This window comes from Panthera uncia, chromosome B4 (genome assembly GCF_023721935.1).
Source record: "Panthera uncia isolate 11264 chromosome B4, Puncia_PCG_1.0, whole genome shotgun sequence".
NCBI classification, from domain to species: Eukaryota; Metazoa; Chordata; class Mammalia; order Carnivora; family Felidae; genus Panthera; species Panthera uncia.
Genome location: NC_064809.1, coordinates 23,671,429 through 23,694,152, shown reverse-complemented (window position 1 = coordinate 23,694,152; position 22,724 = coordinate 23,671,429). Strand labels below are relative to the sequence as shown.

The 22,724-nt window shown below is 38.1% G+C and overlaps 1 protein-coding gene across 1 annotated transcript in view; it reads right to left on the bottom strand.

The window, feature by feature from the left end:
- Nucleotides 1-22,724, bottom strand: part of MYO3A (myosin IIIA) — a 243,182-nt gene that overhangs the window by 25,376 nt on the left and 195,082 nt on the right. Inside the window, exons 26-30 of the mRNA XM_049624722.1 lie at nucleotides 21,746-21,857; nucleotides 19,239-19,401; nucleotides 17,575-17,698; nucleotides 12,924-13,827; nucleotides 10,729-10,873 (exon numbers count right to left, since the gene is read on the bottom strand). Coding sequence (XP_049480679.1) covers nucleotides 10,729-10,873; nucleotides 12,924-13,827; nucleotides 17,575-17,698; nucleotides 19,239-19,401; nucleotides 21,746-21,857 — 1,448 coding nt within the window. The remainder of the gene's footprint in view (nucleotides 1-10,728; nucleotides 10,874-12,923; nucleotides 13,828-17,574; nucleotides 17,699-19,238; nucleotides 19,402-21,745; nucleotides 21,858-22,724) is intronic.

Sequence of the window (22,724 nt, the reverse complement as noted above, 5' to 3'; positions counted from 1 at the left end):
CTCTTTTCTTTTGACCTTTTGATACTGTGTTACATTAATATATTCTATTTGGAGAGTCTTTTAATGTAATATTGTACTCAGTTAGTTAGTACTGCACTTAGGAGTGTTACCTCTGCACTAAGTTAGTTAGTACTGCATTTAGGAGTGTTACCTCTAAATCTCTGAGATTGACTCAACGCTAAATTCCCTCTTTTCCTCTCTCCCTTCCTCCCCTATCCGTCTTATGCCCCCCCCCCCCCCCCCCCGCTGCCATGCGCTCCCTTCCTTCCTTAAATGTTATTTGTCAGACTTTGGTTTCAGGGTACATGACCTTCATAAAATAGGTAACTTTCTATATTATTCTTTGTTTCTTAAACAGATTGCATATTATGGGAATTATCTGTCCAAGAACTTTAAATGCAATTGTGTAAAATACTCAGGTTCTTGTCAACTTTTCCTTTATAGACATATCATCATATTGGCTAATTTCTTTTTCAAAATTTATGTTTCAGACCCAGATTGTGTTTGTGAAATTGATTGCATTGAGTATAAGATTTTAGTATTATCAACTGTATTTGTTGTAATCTCTTATTTCTAAGTTTTTTGGTGGATTCTTTTTTAAGTATTTAATTAGGAATTTATTTTGTTGTTTTATTTTCAAAAAAACATTATCCTAGTTTCATTTAGATATTTGGTGTATTTTGTCTTATTGTAATTATTATTTTTTTTTGTTTGTTTTTTCCTGGTGTTGAAGAACATCTAATTTTCCTTAAAAATTTCTCAACTTACATTCTTTTTTCATTATTTTCTCTCAATTAATAATGAAAACATGTAATGATTTGAATTTTCCTATGAGTATAGGCCTGGCTGCCTCCCATTCATCATTTTTATATGTGACTATTTTCATTTTTATTAATTCAAAATAATTTATAGTTCTAATTATAATTTCTTTACTTCAGATTATCTTATTGATTTTTAATTTGCTGATCTGTGGTTTTCAATTCTATCTCAATTGCATTATGGTCAGAAAGTGTAATCTGGTTCAATTATGATTTGGGGGAGTTTGTGGACTGGCCAGTATGTCTAGTTATAAGAAAAAAATTTTAGGGGTGCCTGGGTGGCTCAGTTGGTTAAGCGTCTTCCTTTGGCTCAGGTCATGATCTCCCAGTTTGTGAGTTCGAGCCCTGCATTGGGCTCTGTGCTGACAGCTTGGAACCTGGAGCCTGTTTCAGATTCTGAGTCTCCCTCTCTCTCTGCCCCTCCCCTGCTCACTTGTGTGCTCTCTCTCTCAAAAGTAAATAAACACTAAAAACATTTTTAAAAAAATTTAAAAAATTTAAAATACATTAGATACTTGAAAAAAGTTATTTTCTCTATAGGATATGAAATTATAAATATATTATACATGAACTTACCTTGTTGATTACACTACTATATTAACTATGCTATATAATTTCTCTGTGAATTGATCTCAAGTAGCTAAGTAATATGGTGTCAAAATATGTAAAGAAAAAACTCAGTTTCTAGTGCTGCTATTATTGGTCTTTTTGTGTGCATTTTAATCAAAACTTTAATGGGAAGTTGGGGGGGGGATTACATCGTTCATTACTCTCCTGCTTCCATGTTAGCTCCATGTTCTTCCTAGTTTAGAATAGGTACAAAGTATGGAATGAGGAGAAATAATTTGAGTGTAGAAAAGTGTAGCTGTTTCCATTGAAGGCTTCTAGGTCAAGTATTTTGTCTGAACTAATTCAGTTAACTCATCAAAAATCCACACTTCAGAGCGTAAACTTATGTAAGATAAACTGTTTAATATGATTAGTGTTTAATATGTAGTTAAATACTGAAAATAAATGATTCTCTCTGAATTGTAAGATTGTAAATAATATCATTTAATTTTATATACTGAGTTTTTTTCTTAAGAGACCTGGAGAGTTGGTATTACTTCTTATGAAGAAAGAGGAATAGCAAATGAATTCAGGTAGATAAGTGTTAGGTGGGAAGCAATACAACTTTTGAAATCTCTTTACCTTCTACTCTTAACAAAAAAATAATACTATGAAATATATAACCCAGCATTATTTGAACTACCTGGCTTTCACATGAATGTAAGCATGTTTATAGATGCAGGTGGACATCTATTCTTGGATAGTTTGCAAAATGCATTTCTAGGTGCCAGCATTAAATGGCAAAATGACAGGCAGTCCTTAAAAATAAAGCAGATCAAACCTACATCATAGTAACTGAAAATATAAAGCATTATTGCATGGATCTAAATGCCATAAAAATTTAGAAATACATGGAAAATTGTAAGTTTTGTCCCCCCTGACATTTACTCTGAAAGCAACATAAAAGCATTTGTATTATATCCACTGTTTGTGTGCATGGCAAGGGGCAGCTTTGATCTAGTGTTGAATTTTCTGTTGATACTACGTAGATGAAGCATGGGAATTACAATAGCATTCTTATTTGTTAACCTTGCAACCCATTAAAAAATTACAGCCTGTTGGATAGTCATAGCTTCTTTGTAAAAGGAGAGAAAGAGAATATGCTTTTGTGTTACCCGAATCTATTTGTCCTAGAATTAATCTTTTTTCTTCTCTTCACAGTGGTCAAAACAAATCGCCAGGTGTACCATAATTAAGAAGAAAAACATCCCCCCCGACCACCACACTATTCAGGGAGTAATAATGCAATGTCATTGTATACTTATGAATACAACAGCATTTATTAGGATCTACGACCAACGGCCATGCTCCAGTTACACATATCCTACACTACATTTCTCTCAACAAAAATGCAGGTACAATTAGCTCATATCAGTTTCAGTTTATTACAACTGTTATCAAAACAAAGATATAAAATAAGTAGTTCATGTGCTTACCTTATTTTATTTTTAAACTTCATAACTAGATGCTCAGTTTTCATTTGGACATTATTTTACCTCGACACTTGTGCACATTAAAAAGATACGTCTCCCAGAAAAAGAAACCTTGCAGAGTAAGGTTAGAGCTTGTTAGAATTAATTTGAAAAACTTAATTATCTTCCTGGACTATCCATGTTTTCTAGGGCTTTCTTTAGAATAGGTAAGAAGTTTCCCCAGCTACTTTATATAATCCACCTACGGCTTACTGAGTTCTTACAACAGAGTTCGGTGTAGCAAATAGTTGAAGGTGCCTATGGATTTGTGAGAATCGTGAGAGAATTAAAATTTCAGATGACTCTTAGCCCTATTTTAATGATGGAGTTATTTGTAAATGAGCTTGATTTTGTTTTCCCAAGTGAAATTTTTCATGGGGCGGGGCATGGTTTGCCATGAAGGTCGGTACTGTAGGGGTGGCCTGCTGAACCTAAACTAAGAGCGCATCAGCTAAATCTGCCTCCACAGGTGAGGGCAGCTGCTTGGACTGCAAGGTGCCAAATTCGGGGGTTGGTTATCCTGTTGGTCTAAGGAGACAGGTCGTCTATATATTATAAGAACTTTTTTTCTTTCGGACTGGAGGAGTCTAAAATCAGATAATATACACAAATCCGTGAACATTCAAAGAATGTAATGTGGGGCGCCTGGGTGGCTCAGTCGGTTAAACTGTTGACTCTTGATTTTGGCTCAGGTCACGATCTCATGGTTCGTGAGTTCAAGCCCCACGCTGGGCTCTGCGCTGACAGTGTGGAGCCTGTTTGGGATTCTCTCTCCCTCCCTCTTTCTCTGTTTCCTCCCTGCCTTGTGCTCTCTCTCTCAAAATAAATAAACTTAAAAAAAATAAAGAATGTAATGTTACATTTTTTTGTTTTTATAAAAACTATACTTTCAAATTTTCACTCCTCTGGTCACTATAGTTTGTTCCACTGTAATTCAAGGAGGAAATTAAACAGCTTTCTGGCCAATTAATAAGCAGTTACTGAACGTCTACTGTGTGATGAAGGTATGCTAGGGTAACAGAAAAATGAGTGCACAGTAGCATATGACATGGCATAGGGTTGAAAATCTCTTTGAGGAGGAAAACACTAATCTACACCAAATACCTCTGAAGTTAAATAAGTACGTGCTGACTTATTTAACTGATAATCTACTTCCTCCAAGTGTGCACCTGCCTACCTGTGTGAACTCTGTGATGCCTGAAGGTGTATGAAGATAACTGAGAAAATCACTAGAGCTGGAGGAATAGGGAATGGGTGGTAGGAATTCCTGGTTTAAATGTGGTTAGGAGGGGGACGTTTGGGTGGCTCAGTCAGCCAAGCGTCCAACTTCAGTTCAGGTCAGATCTTGGGGCCTGTGGGTTCGAGCCCCATGTCGGGCTCTGTGTGGACAGCTCAGAGCCTGGAGCCTGCTGCGGATTCTGTGTCTCCCTCTCTCTCTGCCCCTCTTCTGCTTGTGCTCTGTCTCCCTCTCTCTCAAAAGTAAATAAACATTAAAAAAATAAGTGTGGTTAGGAGACTGGCAAACTTGTGCTGTTTTATAAAGAAAACAAGAGTCCAAAACTTAGGTTGGAGTTTTCCTATCCTGAGGTGAGACAAGCCCATCCAAAGGTACAATGAAATGGATCTAGAACCATTGCAGGGATTAAATACTGACCAAGCAATATCTGGCTCAGTGTGTGACCTCAGTTGGAATTCTTTATATTTGCCATAAACTTTCATAGACTAGTCAAGAAATTTTTTAAACTTGCAGAGATCACTAAAATATATGAACATAGAGTATACCCAATGATAAAGCCTAGCAGATGTTGTGAGTGTAATCTCCCAAAATGCAGCACAATGAACATTTGCATCCCCTTTTCCATCTGTATCTATTCTAATATTAAAAAACTCTGGGGAGTTTAGTAAGTAATTCCTAACGCATAGGAAATTCAGTGGAGACTTTATAATTCTCTTCTTGTTCGGTCAGTATCATTCTACACAACACCCTAAAAACCTTCTTACTGGGGCTTCTAAGGTGCTAGGCTCCGTGGTGTTCTTCCCAGCTCTCTGGTTGCTCCTCTTTGCTGGTTCCTCTCTCCCTGATCTGTATGTGTCTGAACTCTTGCTCTAGACTTTCTTCTCTTGCGATTGGTGGACTTCCTGAATGACCTCACGGCTTCAGGTGCTACGCACTTATCCACCTGTCTGTTGACTAACCTCTGCTTCTGTTTACCTCCTCAGCCTCACTGCATCTGAACCACCATCACCTCTTGCTGGTCTTCCATGTTTATCCTTTGTGCCATCAAATTCTATCCCTACGATGCAATCCAAAGGATCTTTCAAAAATGCAGTTGTCTATGGCAGGGTTGAGTATCCACTGTACAACAATTCAGATGTACAAAAATGTAACCTGAGTTTCTTAAAACCAGACTTAATTTTTACCTCTCGGTGTTCGTTTCCATTTTCTACTGTTACATTATTTTTTAGAAGTTTATTTATTTTGAGAAAGAGTGTGTGTGAGTGTGCAAGCAGGGTAGGGGTATAGAAAGAGGGAGAGAGGGAATCTGAAGCTGATAGTATGGAGTCTGATGTGGGGCTCAATCCCATGAACTGTGAGATCGTGACCTGAGCTGAAACCAAGTGTCAGACGCTTAACCGACTGAGTCACCCAGGTGCCCTTCTACTGTTAACATTATTTTTAACGAATCCTAGTTAAACTCAGTCTCTTTCAATTTTCTTAATGTGTTATGAGTAAACTTCGTAATTTTAGGTTTCTGACACTCCTCTTTTCTCCCCGGGTCACATCTAGGTTGGGGTTGGCAGACTTTTACAGCCTCACGGTGTCAATGAAAATAGTCCATCTGCTCTGTAGTTATTCCCAGATTTTCATCAGCATCTGCTGAGAGTGACTGCTATCTAGTCTCTGGTCACTGGCATCTACTACTTCTGCCAATGTCCTCCCTTTCTCCTTGGTTCTGGGTTGTCAGGTCCACCCAGATCATCTCGGTCCTCATGCCACATCACGCTCTCTTGCAGGCTCTTCCTCTGCTACTCTCAGGGACACAGGACAACTCAGATGTTTGCCAAGTTAGCCTTAAAGCAGTGGAGTATAATATGTAACCTCTCTACGTGTGTTCAGAACAAAAAGCGCTCCCTCTAAACCTGGGGTCAAAGAAATATCACTGAATAACAATTCTCCCCCTAGAAGCTAAAAATTTATCTCTGATATTTTTGTTAGGTCCATTTAAAAACAAATAATCCAGTGAAGAAATGGGCAGAAAACATAAATAGACACTTCTCTAAAGAAGACATCCAGATGGCAAACAGGCACATGAAAAGATGCTCAACGTCACTCCTCATCAGGGAAATACAAATCAAAACCACACTCAGATATCACCTCACGCCAGTCAGAGTGGCTAAAATGAACAAAACAGGAGACTATAGATGCTGGAGAGGATGTGGAGAAACGGGAACCCTCTTGCACTGTTGGTGGGAATGCAAACTGGTGCAGCCGCTCTGGAAAACAGTGTGGAGGTTCCTCAAAAAATTAAAAATAGATCTACTCTATGAACCAGGAACAGCAGCGCTAGGAATTTACCCAAGGGATATAGGAGTACTGATGCATAGGGGCACTTGTACCCCAATGTTTATAGCAGCCCTTTCAACAATAGCCAAACTATGGAAAGAGCCTAAATGTCCATCAGCTGATGAATGGATAAAGAAATTGTGGTTTATATACACAATGGAGTACCATGTGGCAAGGAGAAAGAATGAAATACGGCCCTTTGTAGCCACATGGATGGAACTGGAGAGTGTGATGCTAAGTGAAATAAGCCATACAGAGAAAGACAGATACCATATGGTTTCACTCTTATGTGGATCCTGAGAAACTTAACAGAAACCCATGGGGGAGGGGAAGGGGAAAAAAAAAGAGGTTAGAGAGGGAGAGAGCCAAAGCATAAGGGACTCTTAAAAACTGAGAACAAACTGAGGGTAGATGGGGGGTGGGTGATGGGTATTGAGGAGGGCACTTTTTGGGATGAGCACTGGGTGTTGTATGGAAACCAGTTTGACGGTAAGTTTCATATAAAAAAAAATAAAAAAATAAAAAATGTCAGATTGAAGAATAAAGTGAACTAATTCGACTTTCTAATCATATTCTAATCATTTAGGTCTCTTCAAAGTCCCTGACAAAGCAATTTTGAGTAAGAAAAACAGAATTGGAAGCATTATACTTCCTAATTTCAAGCTGTATTATAAAGTTATAGTAATCAAAAAGAGTATGATATTGGCATAAAAACAGGCACCTAGACCAATGGAACAGAACAGAGAAACCAGAAATGGACCCAAGCATATATGTTTTGATATGGGCACCTGAATACACAAAGGGGAAAAGGCAATTTCTTCAACAAATGGTGCTGGAGAAACTGGATATCCACATACAAAAAGATGAAATTGGACTCATCTTGCATCACACAAAAATTCAGCTCAAAATGGATCAAAGACGTAAGCATAAAACCTGAATCCATAAAAATCCTAGAATACAACATAGGGAAAAGCTCTTTGACATTGGCTTTGGCAGTAAATTTTTGGCCATGAAAACAAAAGCACAGAAAAGTATATCAAAAAGCTTCACTAGAGCAAAGGAAACTATTAACAAAATAAAAAGGCAATGTATGGAATAGGAGAAAGTATTTGAAAACCATGTATCAGATAAAGAGTTAATATCAGATAAAGAGTTAATATCCACAATATATACAGGGAACTCACACAACTCAAGCAAAACACCAAGCCACCCCAATTTAAAAACTGACAAATGACCTGAAGTGACATTTTTCCAAAGAAGACATACAAATGGCCAATAGTATTCGAAAAGATGTTCAATATCACTAATCATCCAGAAAACGCAAATCAAAATCACAGTGAGATTTTACTTCAACATCTGTTAGGATGGGTGTTATTAAAAAGGCAAGAGAAACACACGTGGCTAGGATGTGGAGAAAGGAAACTTTTGCACGTTGTTGGTGAAAATGTAAATTGGTACAGCCACTACAGAAAACAATATGGAGGTACCTCAAAAAATGAAAAGTAGAACTACCATATGATCCAGCAATCCCCCTTTGGATACATATCCAAAGGAAGTGAAATAAGTACCTCAAATAGGTATCTGTGTTCCCATGTTCACTGCAGCATTGTTCACAATAGCCAAGATGTGAAAACAACCTAAATGTCCATCAACAGATGAATAAAGATGTCACACACACACACACACACACACACACACACACACACAGCTTCGTAGGAAGCTGCAACCCCTCCCCCACTCCTCCTTTCCCTTTAAGGACAGGGCTGAGCTGCTTGCTCAGGGACACTGCCTGGTTTCCCTGGCTTCCCTGCACCACCAATACCTTACTGCCCCACATTTACCAGGGCTGCGGCACACATAACCAAGAGGGAAGCTGAAGTCCCCACCTTTCCCCTCTGCTTCCAACTATCAGCAGGCCATGTGGGCCTGGGTCACAGGAGGCTGTCAAACTGATGGGCATCTGGGCTCTGACTTGTGAAGCTGCTTCTTAACATCAAGAGGTTCTGGGCCAGGGCCTGAGAGCAGTGGTGGTAGAAAGGGCAAGAGAGCCACTTTTTGTGTGTGTGTGTGTGTGGAAATTTACTATCACATTAACTAACATATAGTGTATACAGTGTAGTCTTGGCTTCAGGAGTAGATTCCTATGATTCACCACTTACATAACAAAAACCAGTGCTCATCCCAACAAGTGCCCTCCTAAATACCCATCACCCATTTTCCCCACCCCCAACCCCTCACCTCCATCAACTCTCAGTTTGTTCTCTGTATCTAAGAGTCTATTATGGTTCAAAAATCTATAAAGAACTTACCAAACTTAACACCTGAAAAACAAATAATCCAGTGAAGAAACGGGTAGAAGACATGAATAGACATTTCTCCAAAGAAGATATACAGATGGCCAACCAACACATGAAAAAAGGTACAACATGACTCATCATCAGAGAAATACAAGTCAAAACCACAATGAGATACCACCTCACACTGGTCAGAGTGGCTAAAATTAACAAGTCAGGAAACAACAGATGTTGGAGAAGATGTAGAGAAAGTGGAATCCTCTTGCACTGTTGGTGGGAATACAAACTGGTGCAGCCACTCTGGAAAACAGTGTGGAGGTTCCTCAAAAAATTAAAACTAGAATTATCCTATGACCCAGCAATAGCACTACTAGGAATTTATCCAAGGGATACAGGAGTGCTGATTTGTAGGGGACACATGCACCCCAATGTTTATAGCAGCGCTATCAACAATAGCCAAGTTAAGGAAAGAGCCCAAATGTCTATCAACTGATGAATGGATAAAGAAGATGTGGTATGTGTGTGTGTGTGTGTGTGTGTGTGTGTGTGTGTATGCATGTATATATGTATGTATGTGTCTCTCTCTATATATACAGAGACACATACATATATACATATAATGGAATATTATTTGGCAATGAAAAAGAATTAAATCTTGCCATCTGCAACAACATGGATGGAACCAGAGGGTATTATGCTAAGTGAAATAAGCCAGTTGGAAAAAGACAGATATCATGTTTTTACTCATACGTGGAATTCGAGAAACTTAACAGAAGACCATAGGGGAAGGGAAGAAAAAATACATTACAGAAAGGGAGGTAAACCATAAGAGACTCTTAAATACAGAGAGCCATTTTTGTTTTCAAAACTTCACTACAACTATAGACTTGAAAATAATGTGGCAGGACAACTGACTGGAACATGAAGATATTTTCTCTTCCTCCCATATCAAACAGTCAGGCTCATCTTAGTAATTTCCTGCCTAAGGGGTTTTTGCAGAAGCTGCATGAGGTTAGCAGGATTTCCGGTCTTTGGCAACACCAAAGTCATTGCAGAGGTGATGCCAGGTGTCTTGGTAGGGATGGCGAGAGAGCAGGAGGCCTCCAAGAAAGTCAGGGAAAATAAATATTCTCCCAGACAGATGTCAGCAGGGCCATCAGTGGCTGCTTCTGGGGGAGGTTATAAGGCTGCAGAAAGGATGGCTACCTGAAGCATGTATGGACCAGGTGAGACTCCCGACTTGACAGTTTCCAGGTACCTGCTGAGGGTATGGGAACAGCACAGCTTCTGACTTGAAGGGGTCATGATGCCAGCGAGAAGATGGGTGTCCCAACAGTAACTGTGTAGGCAAATAACTAGTGACCACAGGCTCAGGCTCTACCTGGTCCTTTGATGGATGTGTAAGACCGCAGGGTCTTTGCACAGCCCTGGAGAGGGGAAGGCCTGATAAATACTGAGTTTGAATCCCCTACCAGTTTAGCGAAATGGGGACAGACTGTGACACAGCTGATCAGAAGAAAAATATAATAATGCATTTGGGTTTGTCATATGAATGGAGATTTGAATCTCCTATAGTCTACTTAAGGTTGCAGATGTTGACAAAGGAATAGATATTTACTTTTTTGCTCCCTCTCACCAAACCTGCATTCTGCCCACTCCTCCAAACTCCATCTCTATTTCCTTCTGGTGTCATTTGAAAAGTTCTAGTTAACGTGTATATGAAGGGGGAAAAAAAAAAAAGAAAAAAGAAAAGAGGGGAGAATGAAGTCAGAGAAAGTAGAATGTGTGTGGAACATTCTGGAAAAGTTTTTATCTACACATGAGAAATGGAATGAAGAGAAGGTTCTCCCCCAAACAGTTAGAAAATAGTTACCTCAAACTTGACATAGAATAAAGGTCAGAAACTAATAAACAAATAGAGTATCTGGCACTATGTTTCCCTTCAGGAAGTTCTAACTACTGATTTTTACCTGAGAGGCACTGCTGAGAAGAAACTCGTCTATTAATTGGCTTATGAGGATAGACACCCAGATAAAGAGGCTTCAGTTGCTGTGACAAAATCATTTCATTCAGTTTTTTCTGCAGAATGAAATATTCTTCAGATAACTTTGATATCTAAAAAGAAGGTCATGTGTCAGATTAAATCAAGGAAAAGAATTCAGAGGGCTGCACATGTACACCAGGATCTGGTAAATTCCTGATTGACTGTCCCCGGGACTCTCACACACTTCTCCAGAACCTACCTCGAACCATGTCTGAAAACCCAAGGTCCGAAAAAGTCCTCACTTGACCAAGCCTCCCCCTTGGTGCAACTTGCGCATCTCACATTTTCCATTTACAAACTGCCAAACGTGTCATGCTACATGAAGCATTCTGTCCTGATCACTCCTCCCTGGGGTCCCTGAGATCTGGCTTCTGTCTGTACCATTCTGTAGCAATTGCCTTTCTGCTTTTAGCCCACAGAAGCCTTTGGTTGCCTTTGATTGTGTTAACCCCCTCCTTTCCTTTCCGGTGTTCTTAGCCTCAAGTCAGGGCTCCTCTCCTCTGGCTCCTCTCTTTCCATCCAGCTCCTCTGCCTCTCTCTGGTCTGCATCCTGACCCTGTGGACATCGCTGTACTGCTGGGCTGTATGTGGAGCTCCTGCTTTTCTACCTCTAGCTTTGTCCCCCTGGAGTGCTGAATCTACTTCCACGGCATTATTATCCAGCTCTATGGAGATGATTTAGTAATTCTGCATCTCCTCAATGTCCCTTATGCGTAGCAGATCAGGTATCCAATCCCCAGTTTGGTCTTTAGAGTAAGAAAATGTATGCACCAAGGAAAGGAAGGACTGCATGCATATTAAACTCTCTATGTCCGTGTGCTTAAAAAAAAAAAAAAGAACAGGAAAGGACTGGCAGATCTCTACTAAAAGCTACAAGTTGGAGATGTTTAGGCCACACCTATAACATGAAAGTGGTGCCCAAGAGTGGCTACTGTGCTTCTGCATGGACGCAGTCACTGTCAGAGACAAAGAGCAGAGTTTGGGGACCCAAAAGTATTAGGCAATCCCTCTTTGAACTAACCCATAATGATATTTCTTCAATGATTGTATATACTATTGATTACCCTGGTGATGCATATTAACTTACAATATGCATTTTTGAGGTCATCTAGTTAAAATCCTTCACTTTACATAAGAGAAAAATAAAGGTGATTTTCTTAAGGTCACACATAAAGTGATTCTCTTAAGATCAAACACCTACAGAGAAGGCAAGACCTGGGATTGGCATTTTCAGCAGCAGCTCCCTGTGGTCTCTCCCTCCATAGTACTAAGTAATCAGTGTTCCATGTACACCCATGAGAAGCGCTAAAGCCAACTGCCCCCTTCTAAAAACAGCCAAAACATGCCTACTCTTGGCACACGATATACTCCAAGAGGGGATTGTTTTTTGCGGTTTCTTATTGTCACAATGTAACATGTAGATTTCTACCTTCATTGCATGTATGCCTGAGTATGGCTACATGCCTCATTTTGACACCTCATTATATCTTCTTAAAATCTGGGGCAGGGGCACCTGGGTGGCTTGGTCGGTTAAGGTCCGACTTTGGCTCAGGTCATGATCTCACGGTCCCTGAGTTCGAGCCCTGCATCAGGCTCTGTGCTGACAGCTCAGAGCCTGGAGCCTGTTTCAGATTCTGTGTCTCCCTCTCTCTCTGTCCCTCCCCTGTTCATGCTCTGTCTCTCCCTGTCTCAAAAAATAAGTAAACGTTAAAAAAAAAAAAATTAAAAAAAAATCTGGGGCAGAAAAAGCATAGATTTTAGAGGATTTATAACACTTTTTTTTTCTGTTTCTTTTTCTTTTAAACTCTAGTGAAAGATCTCAGAGAAGGAAATCTGCATTGTCCAATGTCAACATTTTAGTAACCTGCATCAACCAATGACTAGTCTCTTGACTACAGAAGGTTTTTATCGTATTTTATACTACTTCTAACAGCACATCGTCTTAAAAATTTATGGCTATTTGAATAGCAAAACCTTTGAGACATTCATTAAAGAGGGTTGCAGCCTCATAAAAAGAGATGAAACAATTATTAATAATTATTAATTAATGGTACATTTACTTCAGTTACTGTGTAGTTCCCAGAGATTTCTACTAGTAAATAAATCTGTTTGTTTACATACCTGTTTTGAAAAGATTGCCAAATCACATGCTTCGTTCTCTAAAACTGCCTTTGAGTCTCTATCATTCTTTGTCCTGATATTACAGGATTCCTCATGTTTTGTGGGATAGGAGTATAAATCATGGGTATTTGTTGCTACTTCTGTTGGTTTTGAAACAACCTTTTGACTTTGCAAAGAAGACATCCTGTCCTTCTGTAATTGCTGCTTTCTCTTGTAGCCCCGGTATTTGCTCTGAATGAACACTGCTGCTCTATCTTCCTCCTGGGCGTGCATGCTGGCTTGGGCTGGCCTCTCTCTGACCGACCCAGGCGTCAAATGGCTTCTCTGATGGCTGCACACTGGTGCATTCTGGGTAACTACAGATGTCTTCTTTTCTTTTTCCTTGCTATCTGCATTTTGATGAACCGACCTTTGGCTAAGACTGGCTTCCAAACTTTTTGTTAAAGAAGGTTGCTTTGTCTCATTCTCCACCACCCAAAGTCCTGGGTAGCTTGGCCTTTCCGAGATGGCCTTCCTTTCTAGATATGCTACTTTTGATTCTTCAAAATTCCTTTCCTCTGCATACCTCTGGTAGTAATTCTGGAGCACAGTGTTCTCCTCCTCCACTCTCCTTACCTTACTATTCTCTTCCAGGTCTTTCGCATATTTCTTCTTAGGCTGTCCTTCTGTCCAAGGGTCCCCCACCAGATACACTTCCTGCTTAGCCTCTTCTCCATACATGTTATTCATTTTTTTCTGAGTTTGATGTCCTCTGTTGTTACTTTCAACAGCAATCATGGCTTCCCCTTCAACTCTGAAAGTAGGAGTCTTTACTGCAGATGTACTTCCTTTATTATTTGGAGCTGGAATGACTGTTTCGTTAGTAGGGACCACATTTTCTGTCTGTTTCTTCACAAAAGATTCCCTGTGTAAAACATACTGCATCTGAATATATGATATTAAACTGGACCTTATTTACCTGTATAGTGTTGGGAGAACAGTAACAGGGGCAAAAAAACAAAAACAAACAAAAAAACCCAAAAAACAAAAAACAAAAAAACCTCCAAATAAAAACTTCTCAAGTCACGTTAATCAAATGTTTCCCACACGTTCTCTCTAGCAACAACTGTGGTAGCTGCTCTAATAATGACGAAACCAGTTTCAATTTAGAATGAGAACTATCCTAGCATATTTTCACTTAATGAGGCATCAAAACCCTAGGAATTTAATCACTTCAAAACATGTCTTTTTCTAAAGAAAGTACCTACGGTGAGGAGAGGTTGTGGAAAATATATCAAAATTTGAGACTAGTAAGCAGGGTATGTTCACTAGGCTAATGTGCTGTATTTAATAAGCTCCCTCGAGCTCTGGTGATCACAGTAAATATGTTACAAAATTAAAGGGAAACAGTGTCCTTGCTACGGTTCATGATCATATAATATGTTGACCAAAATTTCACAGTTGTTACTTTACCAATATCCTCCCAAAATGATTTTCCTTAAAGATAACATTTTCTCTAGTTTTTTTTTTTAAAGCCACATAAGTTTCTTTTTCACTTTTTTTTTTTCTTTTGGTGAGGACAAAACCCTCACAAGAGCAATATGGCCATGAAAAGTGTGTTACAGTACAGTGAAAAAGTCATGACCTGATACCCTGACATGCTACTTGGGGAGTTTTCAAAACTTTCCATTTTGGCTTAGGAAATCCATGGGAGATTTTTGGTCCTTTGCAATCTGTTTGTACAGAAGGATTTGTCTGGGAGTCAAACTTGGAAAAAGTTACTGGAATTCAATTTATCTAAATCCACTGGCCACTTCCTAGGCCTATAACAGCATCTTCAGGTTTATACAGGAGGCATAATAGAATCTCTGTTATTTTGCCAGGGACCAGAGAAGGAGGCAGGATACCAAGAACCCATAATTTTAACGAATGGCTATGCTAGTATTTTGAACACCTTCATAACACCCCCAGAGAATGCCTATACTAATCAAAGTATAATTAATGAGAAAAAGATAAGCAAACTACCACAGAGCTATAGTAATCAAAACAGAGTGGAATCGGCATAAAAACAAACTCACAGATCAATGGGACAGAATAGAGAGCCCAAAATAAACACACACATTTATGGCCAATTAATTCAGGACAGAAGAACCAAGAATATACAATGGGGGTGGAATAGTCTCTTCAATAAATGGTTTTGGGAAAAATTAGACAGACACATGCAAAATAATTAAACTGGATTCCTATCTTATACTATATATAAAAATCAACTCAAAATGATTTTTAAAGACTTGGACATAAGACCTGAAATCATAAAACTCTGAGGAGAAAATATAGGTGGTAAGCTCCTTGACTTTGGTTTGGCAATATATTTTTTTTTTCTTTTGGATTTGATACTGAAAGCAAAAGCAACAAAAGCAAAAATAAACTAGTGCGACTACATAAAATGAAAAAGCTTCTGTAAAGCAAAGGAAACCATCAATAAAATGAAAAGGCAACCTACGCAATGGGAGAAAATATTTGCAACTCACAGACGTGACAAAGGGTTAATATCCAAAAATATGTGAAGAACTCGTACTACTTAATAGCAAAACAATGAACAACCTGACTTAAAAATGGGCAGAGGATGTGAACAAGCATTTTTAAAGGAGATGAAAAAATGACTAACAGGTACATGAAAAGGGCCTCAACATTTGGAAATGCAAATCCAAACCATGATGAGGTATCACTTCACACCTGTTAGAATGGCTATCATCACAAAAGACAAGAGAAAACAAGCATTGGTGAAGGTGTGAAGAAAAGAGAATCCTTATGTACTGAGAATGCTGTGCTGGTGGGAATGTAAGTTGCTGCCAGTTTGGAAAATGATATGGAGGTTCCTCAAAAAACTAAAAATAGCACTACCATATGATCCAGCAATCCTACTTCTGGTTGTACATCCCCCCCCCCCCCCAATCAAAAAACAAAGCAATGATCTCAAAGAGCTATCTGCACTTCAATGTTCATTGCAGTATCATTCACAACAGTCAAGACACGGAAATAACCTAAGTGACCAATAAAGGATGAATGGATAAAGAAGATATGGTATACATATTCAATGGAGTATCATTCAGCCACAAGAGAGAAGAAATCCTGCCATTTGTGACAACATGGACGCAATAAATCAGACCGAGGAAGACAAATACTGCATAGTATCACTTATGTGTGGAATCTGAAAAAGAAAAGAAAAAGTCAAACCCACACAAACGGACAGTTGTGGTTTTGAGGGGGAGGTAGAAGAAATAGGAGGGAGAGGCTGGAAAAAGGATACAGCCTTCCAGCCATTAGAGGAATAGGTAGGTCTGAGGATCTCATATAAAACATGGGACTACACGTGGTTTTGTATAACTGAATTTTGCTAAAGGAGCAGAATTTCAATGTTCTCACCAAAAAAGCACAAAAAGGAACCATGTAAGGTGATGGACGTGGTAATGAATTAGATGGGGGAATCTTTCCACAATGCAGATGCATATCAGATCATCATGATGCACACTTCAAATATCTTCTAATTTTGTATGTTAATTACACATCAATAAAACTTAAAATTTTAAAAAGATGAGTAAGTTCTTGGGATCTAATATACAGCATGGTGATTGTTAACAGTACTGTATTATAGACTCAAGAGTTGCTAAGACAGGTGTTCTTAAGTGTTGTCACCACACACATACACACACAGAGTTGTAATTATTGAGGTGATAAATGTGTTAACGAACTTCACTGTGGTAATTATTTCACAATATATATGTGCACCAAATCCTCATGTTGTACACCTGAAAGTGACACAGTGTTATAGGTCAACTGAATCCCAATAGATTTTAAAAAAAAGACAAGGGTCCTGGGATTGGGGCTGGAATGATCTTCATTTCCCTGGAGACCACTCTTTCTTCTTTCGATCAATTCAAGCGTTACCACTGAGGCAAAATCTATATACTTTCTCTTCCCCTAATCCCTACCAAGATCTTCCATGCCCTACTGCACAATTTGCATATTTTTATAGCAGAGTTAACTTGTGTTATTAGAATCACATATTTATTGGTTATATCTCCTTCCCATGTTTCTATGGGCAATTTGAGGATCAGGATTTTGTCTCATCTATCTACATGTCTTCACAGCTTACCGTACAGCTTTATGTATAAATGCAATCAGGTGGATCTGCTAATAAGCACTCAGAAATATAGATATGGAGGCTCAAGAGAAGAAAGGGCAAAGTGTCATGCTTTGAAGATTGGATTCTGGCTTAGGAGTTATGGTATACTGATTATTAACACCATGGGAATGAATGAGAAAGCCCAGAGATGATATTCAGATGTGGAGGAGGATTTAAATATGGGGACGGGAGGAGGAGTTAGCAAAGGATACTCAGAATTAGGAGCAGAAATGCAGAGTGAAATCCAGCAGAAGCCTAGGAAGAAAAAAAAACTATGGAAGGAAAGTGTGGTCATCAGTGTGAAATGCCAGTGAACTCCCAAATAGGATAAAGAACACAAGAGTGGCCACTGGGTGTTCACTGACATTTAATGCACTGGTATTAGGAGCCTGATTAGGTACAAGAAAGACTGTGAACTTTATTTTGACTTTACAGATTTGAAAAATGTATAATGTCAAAATGGTATAAAAATGAACATCAATATACCTTTTATTTTCAAAGTTTTTCTTGTAGTCAAATTGCTGATCATGAGTCTGAAGAGTTGTTACTGCTGTGTTTTTTGTGTTAACAATTTCTTTTCTTTGTTTCCTTACTAGATGTCCTCTTGCAGCTGAAACATACAAGGTCCAGAGTAGCATTAATCAGAATAAAGAAAAAGCCATTACTTAAGTGAATAGAAACAAATTTTTTTTGACAATCAATGTCAGGAAAATGAAATTAAAGAGCCCAAATAGGACAGGTTCATAAAAAATATTGTTCATTAACAAGATTCTTCTATAGCAAGAAAATAATTAAAGTGCCTTTTGCATTAAGGACAGTACTGGGATGAAACTAAAATGAAAGAGATTAGCTAAGTTGTTGAAAAAGACAAACTGTATTCATTTGCTTAAATCTGCTAATAATTACGTCAGCTATTTACAGGAGAAAGCCCCTATTATTTAAGAATATGTTTTGGACTTTTTTGGCCAATTATCCTTGGAACCAGATAGATTTCAGAATTCAGCTTTAAACTTTTTTATTTTATAAAGGTAATTCAGAGCAAATAACACATATCCTATAACATTCCCCATGTCAGGGCAGCATTCCATAATCAAAAATACAAATATTTCTCCAGAAAACCAATATTTTTACTAGGAGTGATGAAGGACTATAAATATTAGGTCATGTTTCACTGCCAGATGAGTTGTGAAAAACCGTTTCTTCAGTGTTTTATAAATTGTGAAACTGTGGATAAAGAATCTGATCCCAAATTTTAGGGATTTGCATTTTGATGCCGCAGGGAGAAGTTAAGGGCTTTAAAATCCCCGAAGAGATGAGCCCTTACGATTTGACAGACCCGAGACTGGAACAGGAATCTCTCAAATGTTAGTCAGCTATTCTGTCCCCCATGTCAGTGCTCCTCAGAAGGCAGGCTGCAGATCATAGTGGATCATAAAATGGATTAGTGGGCCAAATCTAGCATCTAAAAATGAAGTGGGATAAGCCAGAACAGAAAATATCAGAGTGCATTGCATGTAGTATGTGTGCATATCAGGTTACACGGGAGAATATAGTTTTTACTATGGAAGTCCACTCAACACGTTGTGGAAGATGCTTCACTGAACCATACCAGGTTCTAAATTTAGTTTCTTATTGAAAAATGGAAAGTGAAATCTAAAGTCTATTGATACATTTTAATAAAAATGTGTAAAGTATTATTATAAATATTTACCTACAGTTAATAGAAAGAAACGGATGCCCTTTAACATAATGAGATTTAATCAAGTGGTCAAACATTGTGGCAAGTGTAACCTTTGGAATAAAGTAGGAAAAGTGTTATTGTCCAATGGATTATAATAATATGATTCCTGAGATCTGTAACTAATTTAATCACTTGTATCTTGCACAAGAGGTCAATTGTATTTCATTGATGCTTGACAGAAAATCTAAAAATTAAATTATTTTATTTAAAACAAAACATTCAAATATTAAAAGTGTCAATCACTGAAGCAATCAGATTTAGATTTAGTATAGAGAAAGCATCAACGTAACCGAGTCTGGAATTAAATACAAAAGCTCCATAAGAATGGGGGTTTGAATATAAGATTAGATGTCCATATCTGAACATAACATTAAGTTTTGTTACACGGTGAGACCATCTGAGTGATTACCTGACTGTATTATTATAGCACTCTCTTTTCTTTTCTCCTGTATTTTTTGGTACCTCCTTGAATCCAAGAATCCTCTGACACAGGCTTGAATCAAAATAAGCTTGTCAATGGCTTCCTTTCGCATTAAATTTAACTGTTCCACATGATAATATTTAAGGAACACCTTAAAAGAGTGAAAATAAAATACAGATAAAACCAGGGCACGCCAATGCGAAATAGTCATACGCTATGAAGAACAGATTACATTCTAAATCTTTTTCAGATTTTGGAAATCACTATCTTCTGCTTGTTTGGCCTGGATTTTGCTACATTTTACATTTTTATTCTTGAAGAAAACCTCTCTTTGAGAACAAATATTGTTTAGCAATCATACTGTTCTTTGCAGCCAGTTAACTAGGTTTTGTTGACTGGGTCAATAAGAATGGAGGATGGTCAGCTCTTGTATCAAAGTTTTAGCATCATATACTGTGAACAAAACTAGATTTTTATGTTTTCAAAAAGACAACTGTATTTTTCAAATTAAAAAGTCTTACAAATCTAGCTGTAAGACAGAGGACACTTACAGCTATAGCAATTCACTCATCAAATGTTTATTGACACCTGCTGTATGTACTCATCTGCTGAGGATACAAAGGTGAATAAGGCAGGGCACCGTCCTTCAGGGCCTCTCATGTTGTCAGTGGAGGGACTAAGGCAGAGAGATGGCCCCAGACAGAACAACATTCCTGCTAGATAGACTCAGTGGCCCCCACGGAGAAAGGAGGACTGACTTTCAATCATTCTAAAATCGAAATGAATTGAAGAAACGGAGGGGCCTGCAGACCTGGAGTTATTCTCATTTAAGAGTTTTCAAACTCCCCCAGGAAATAGGAAGATTTTTTTTTTCTTTTAATGGATACATTTACTAATAAAAGTCACCTAAAAGAAAGTTTATTGAATCCACTAAGAAAGTCACTTAAATTCAAATTTAACAGCTGAGTCATAAGAACTGGTAACACTGAAAGCAGAACCCTCTTTGCAGCTCCATGACTTGAAAGCTTGGCACCACAGGCAGGTTAGCATTACAGGGTTTGACGGAATTTAGTTTTAATTTCTATGGGACTCTGGACGCTAATTTATTTAGTCCATTCTACTGTTGACAATTCATTTAAAATTCAGTCTGTTCAAAAAGGTCATCTTTTTTTATTATTTTTTTTGTGCAGCGTTAGAAATGTTTCTGTATTGAATACTTTTATTCATCTTAATGAGTTGGAAAAGGTGAAGTGGAAAAATACAAACAGCTTTAAAATGCTACTTAAATACCATGTAGGACTGGAACTGCAAAAGGCCCTTTTTACGAGTTAAAACTCCATTTGAAGTTAGGCATGTGTTTCAGGCCATAAATTGTGAGATTTCAGCCTGACAAAATTCATCTTTGTGATCATCTAAAAGAAAATGGTATAAGTAAGATACACATCTTTTTTAGTGCTCAGAATTTCGCCTTGCTAACTACTGAAGTAAATATGGATTACTGAATATGGAAGACACTCGGTCTAAGATAAATATTTTTTAAAATCCCTTAAATTGTTAAGGAGTAGCTTCTTTTGTAAACATGAAAATTCTCTCCCGTATCTTCCACCCCTAGACACGACTAATGTGGACGTTTGTTTCAGTCAATATGGCTAACAGTGGTTATTCTTGAAGGTCAGTCTCTGAGGACTTTTCTTTAGATTGACTCTTTTCTCAATCCTCCCCCCAATGATATATTCAGTGTAGCCCTAAGGCCTGGTACCCTCTTTATTTCCTTATCCCCATTTTGTAATGCTTTGAGGCTATCTGAGGAGCCTAATGCATCCTTTCTCCAAGCAGCCACCTATCTTACTTCCATACGCAAAATCTGTTACGATTTTTTTTCTTCATTCTCTAAGTGATTAAATAAGCTAAAATCTCTCCGGTCTCAACATAAACATAAACACAGTGATAGCCAAACCCTTATAGCAAGTCTACTAACAATGGTGAATATTTTGCTCCAGATAAATTTGAAGTTTACAACAGAAGCAGATTTGAGAATTAGGAAAAAAAATATTAGGATCCTGTTCAGATCATTATGATTTTCTACAGAATATATTCTGTATATATTATATGATATTAATATATATTAACACATTCTGAATATTTATAGACTATATTTGTGGTGATAAAAAAGAGAATATATCTCAGTATGTTTTTAATACTACTTGAAATGAAATGCACTCACTCTAAATTTCATCTTTTTATTTTTGGATAAATCTTCAAGAGAAACTTTTCTCGAATTTCTTAAAAGAAACCTTTATGACAACAAAGTGTTTAATTCTGCTGAAGAAGAAAATCTTTATGAATGTGTCAACTTAATTCCCTAGTTTAAGCTAGAGCTTCTGTAACATAAAAAAGCCACAATATTTTCAAGCACTGGAAAATGTTATAATTCTCAGTAAATCCAACACATTTACAATTATTATTTGTCCTTGAAAATTACATGCAAACATTACTTTCGTTTTTCCAAGAGCCCAGTTATCCAGACCAGCTTTTTCCAAAATGGTGGCACAGGTGTCAGGGCTCACTGGGGGTTCTTCATTCCACTTGTAGCAGAGAACATGGTACCTTCGAGTGGGAGAAAGTGCTGGTTAGTATTTCATAAAGTTTCCATGCCTCAGTAGCCTGGTGGATACTTGACAGTTCTGTGCAGGGAAGAAAGAGATTCCCAGACTCAATGCACAGGACCCTTCTCAGAATCCTAAAGTAGACTGACACAAATCCAGACCAATTCGTTTGTATAGATTTGAGCATTGTTTTCTCAGTTTAGTGATTACTTTTCAACACTGATCACTGAAATCTCCCACAAAAACTCCATCACTAAAAAAGAAAAAAAAAGTTAGTGGGGTATTTTAAGAGGAACAGCATTTTTCTGGGTACTAAAAGCAGAAGGATTGCAGTGGCAAGAAGCAAAGGGAAATATTTCATTTTTTCACCTTCACAAAAACATTGGAAGCTGATCTTAAAATTGGATGAAGGAGTTTAATTCTCTGCAAACCTCCTACTACTGTATACACACCATCGAGCACTGTCCTTTGAGGTACACTTTGTGTCTCACTGGAGGTTTTCTCTATTGGTTTAATACATCAGTAATTGAGGGGAAGAAGTGAGTTAAGGGGTTAATGCAGGAGAAAACTGAAACAGGCCACCAGGTGAATTACAGAAAGAAAAACCAGTTGACCATGGTCAATAATCTTGTGCAGTTTTCTAGGGTTTCCAACATGCCCTTATTTAATTTCTTGGTGCAGGATTAACCTGCTGATCCAGAGGAAACAAAGCATCAAGTTTTGGTAGGTTCTGAATTTCAAAACAGAGGCCATGTGTGTGGAAGAGTGAGGTGGCATGGTCAGGAGAGCTGAGTTCTGATCCTAGAGACTAATTACCCGTGTAAACATGGACACATCACGGAACCTCTGTAAATGTCAATTTCTTCAT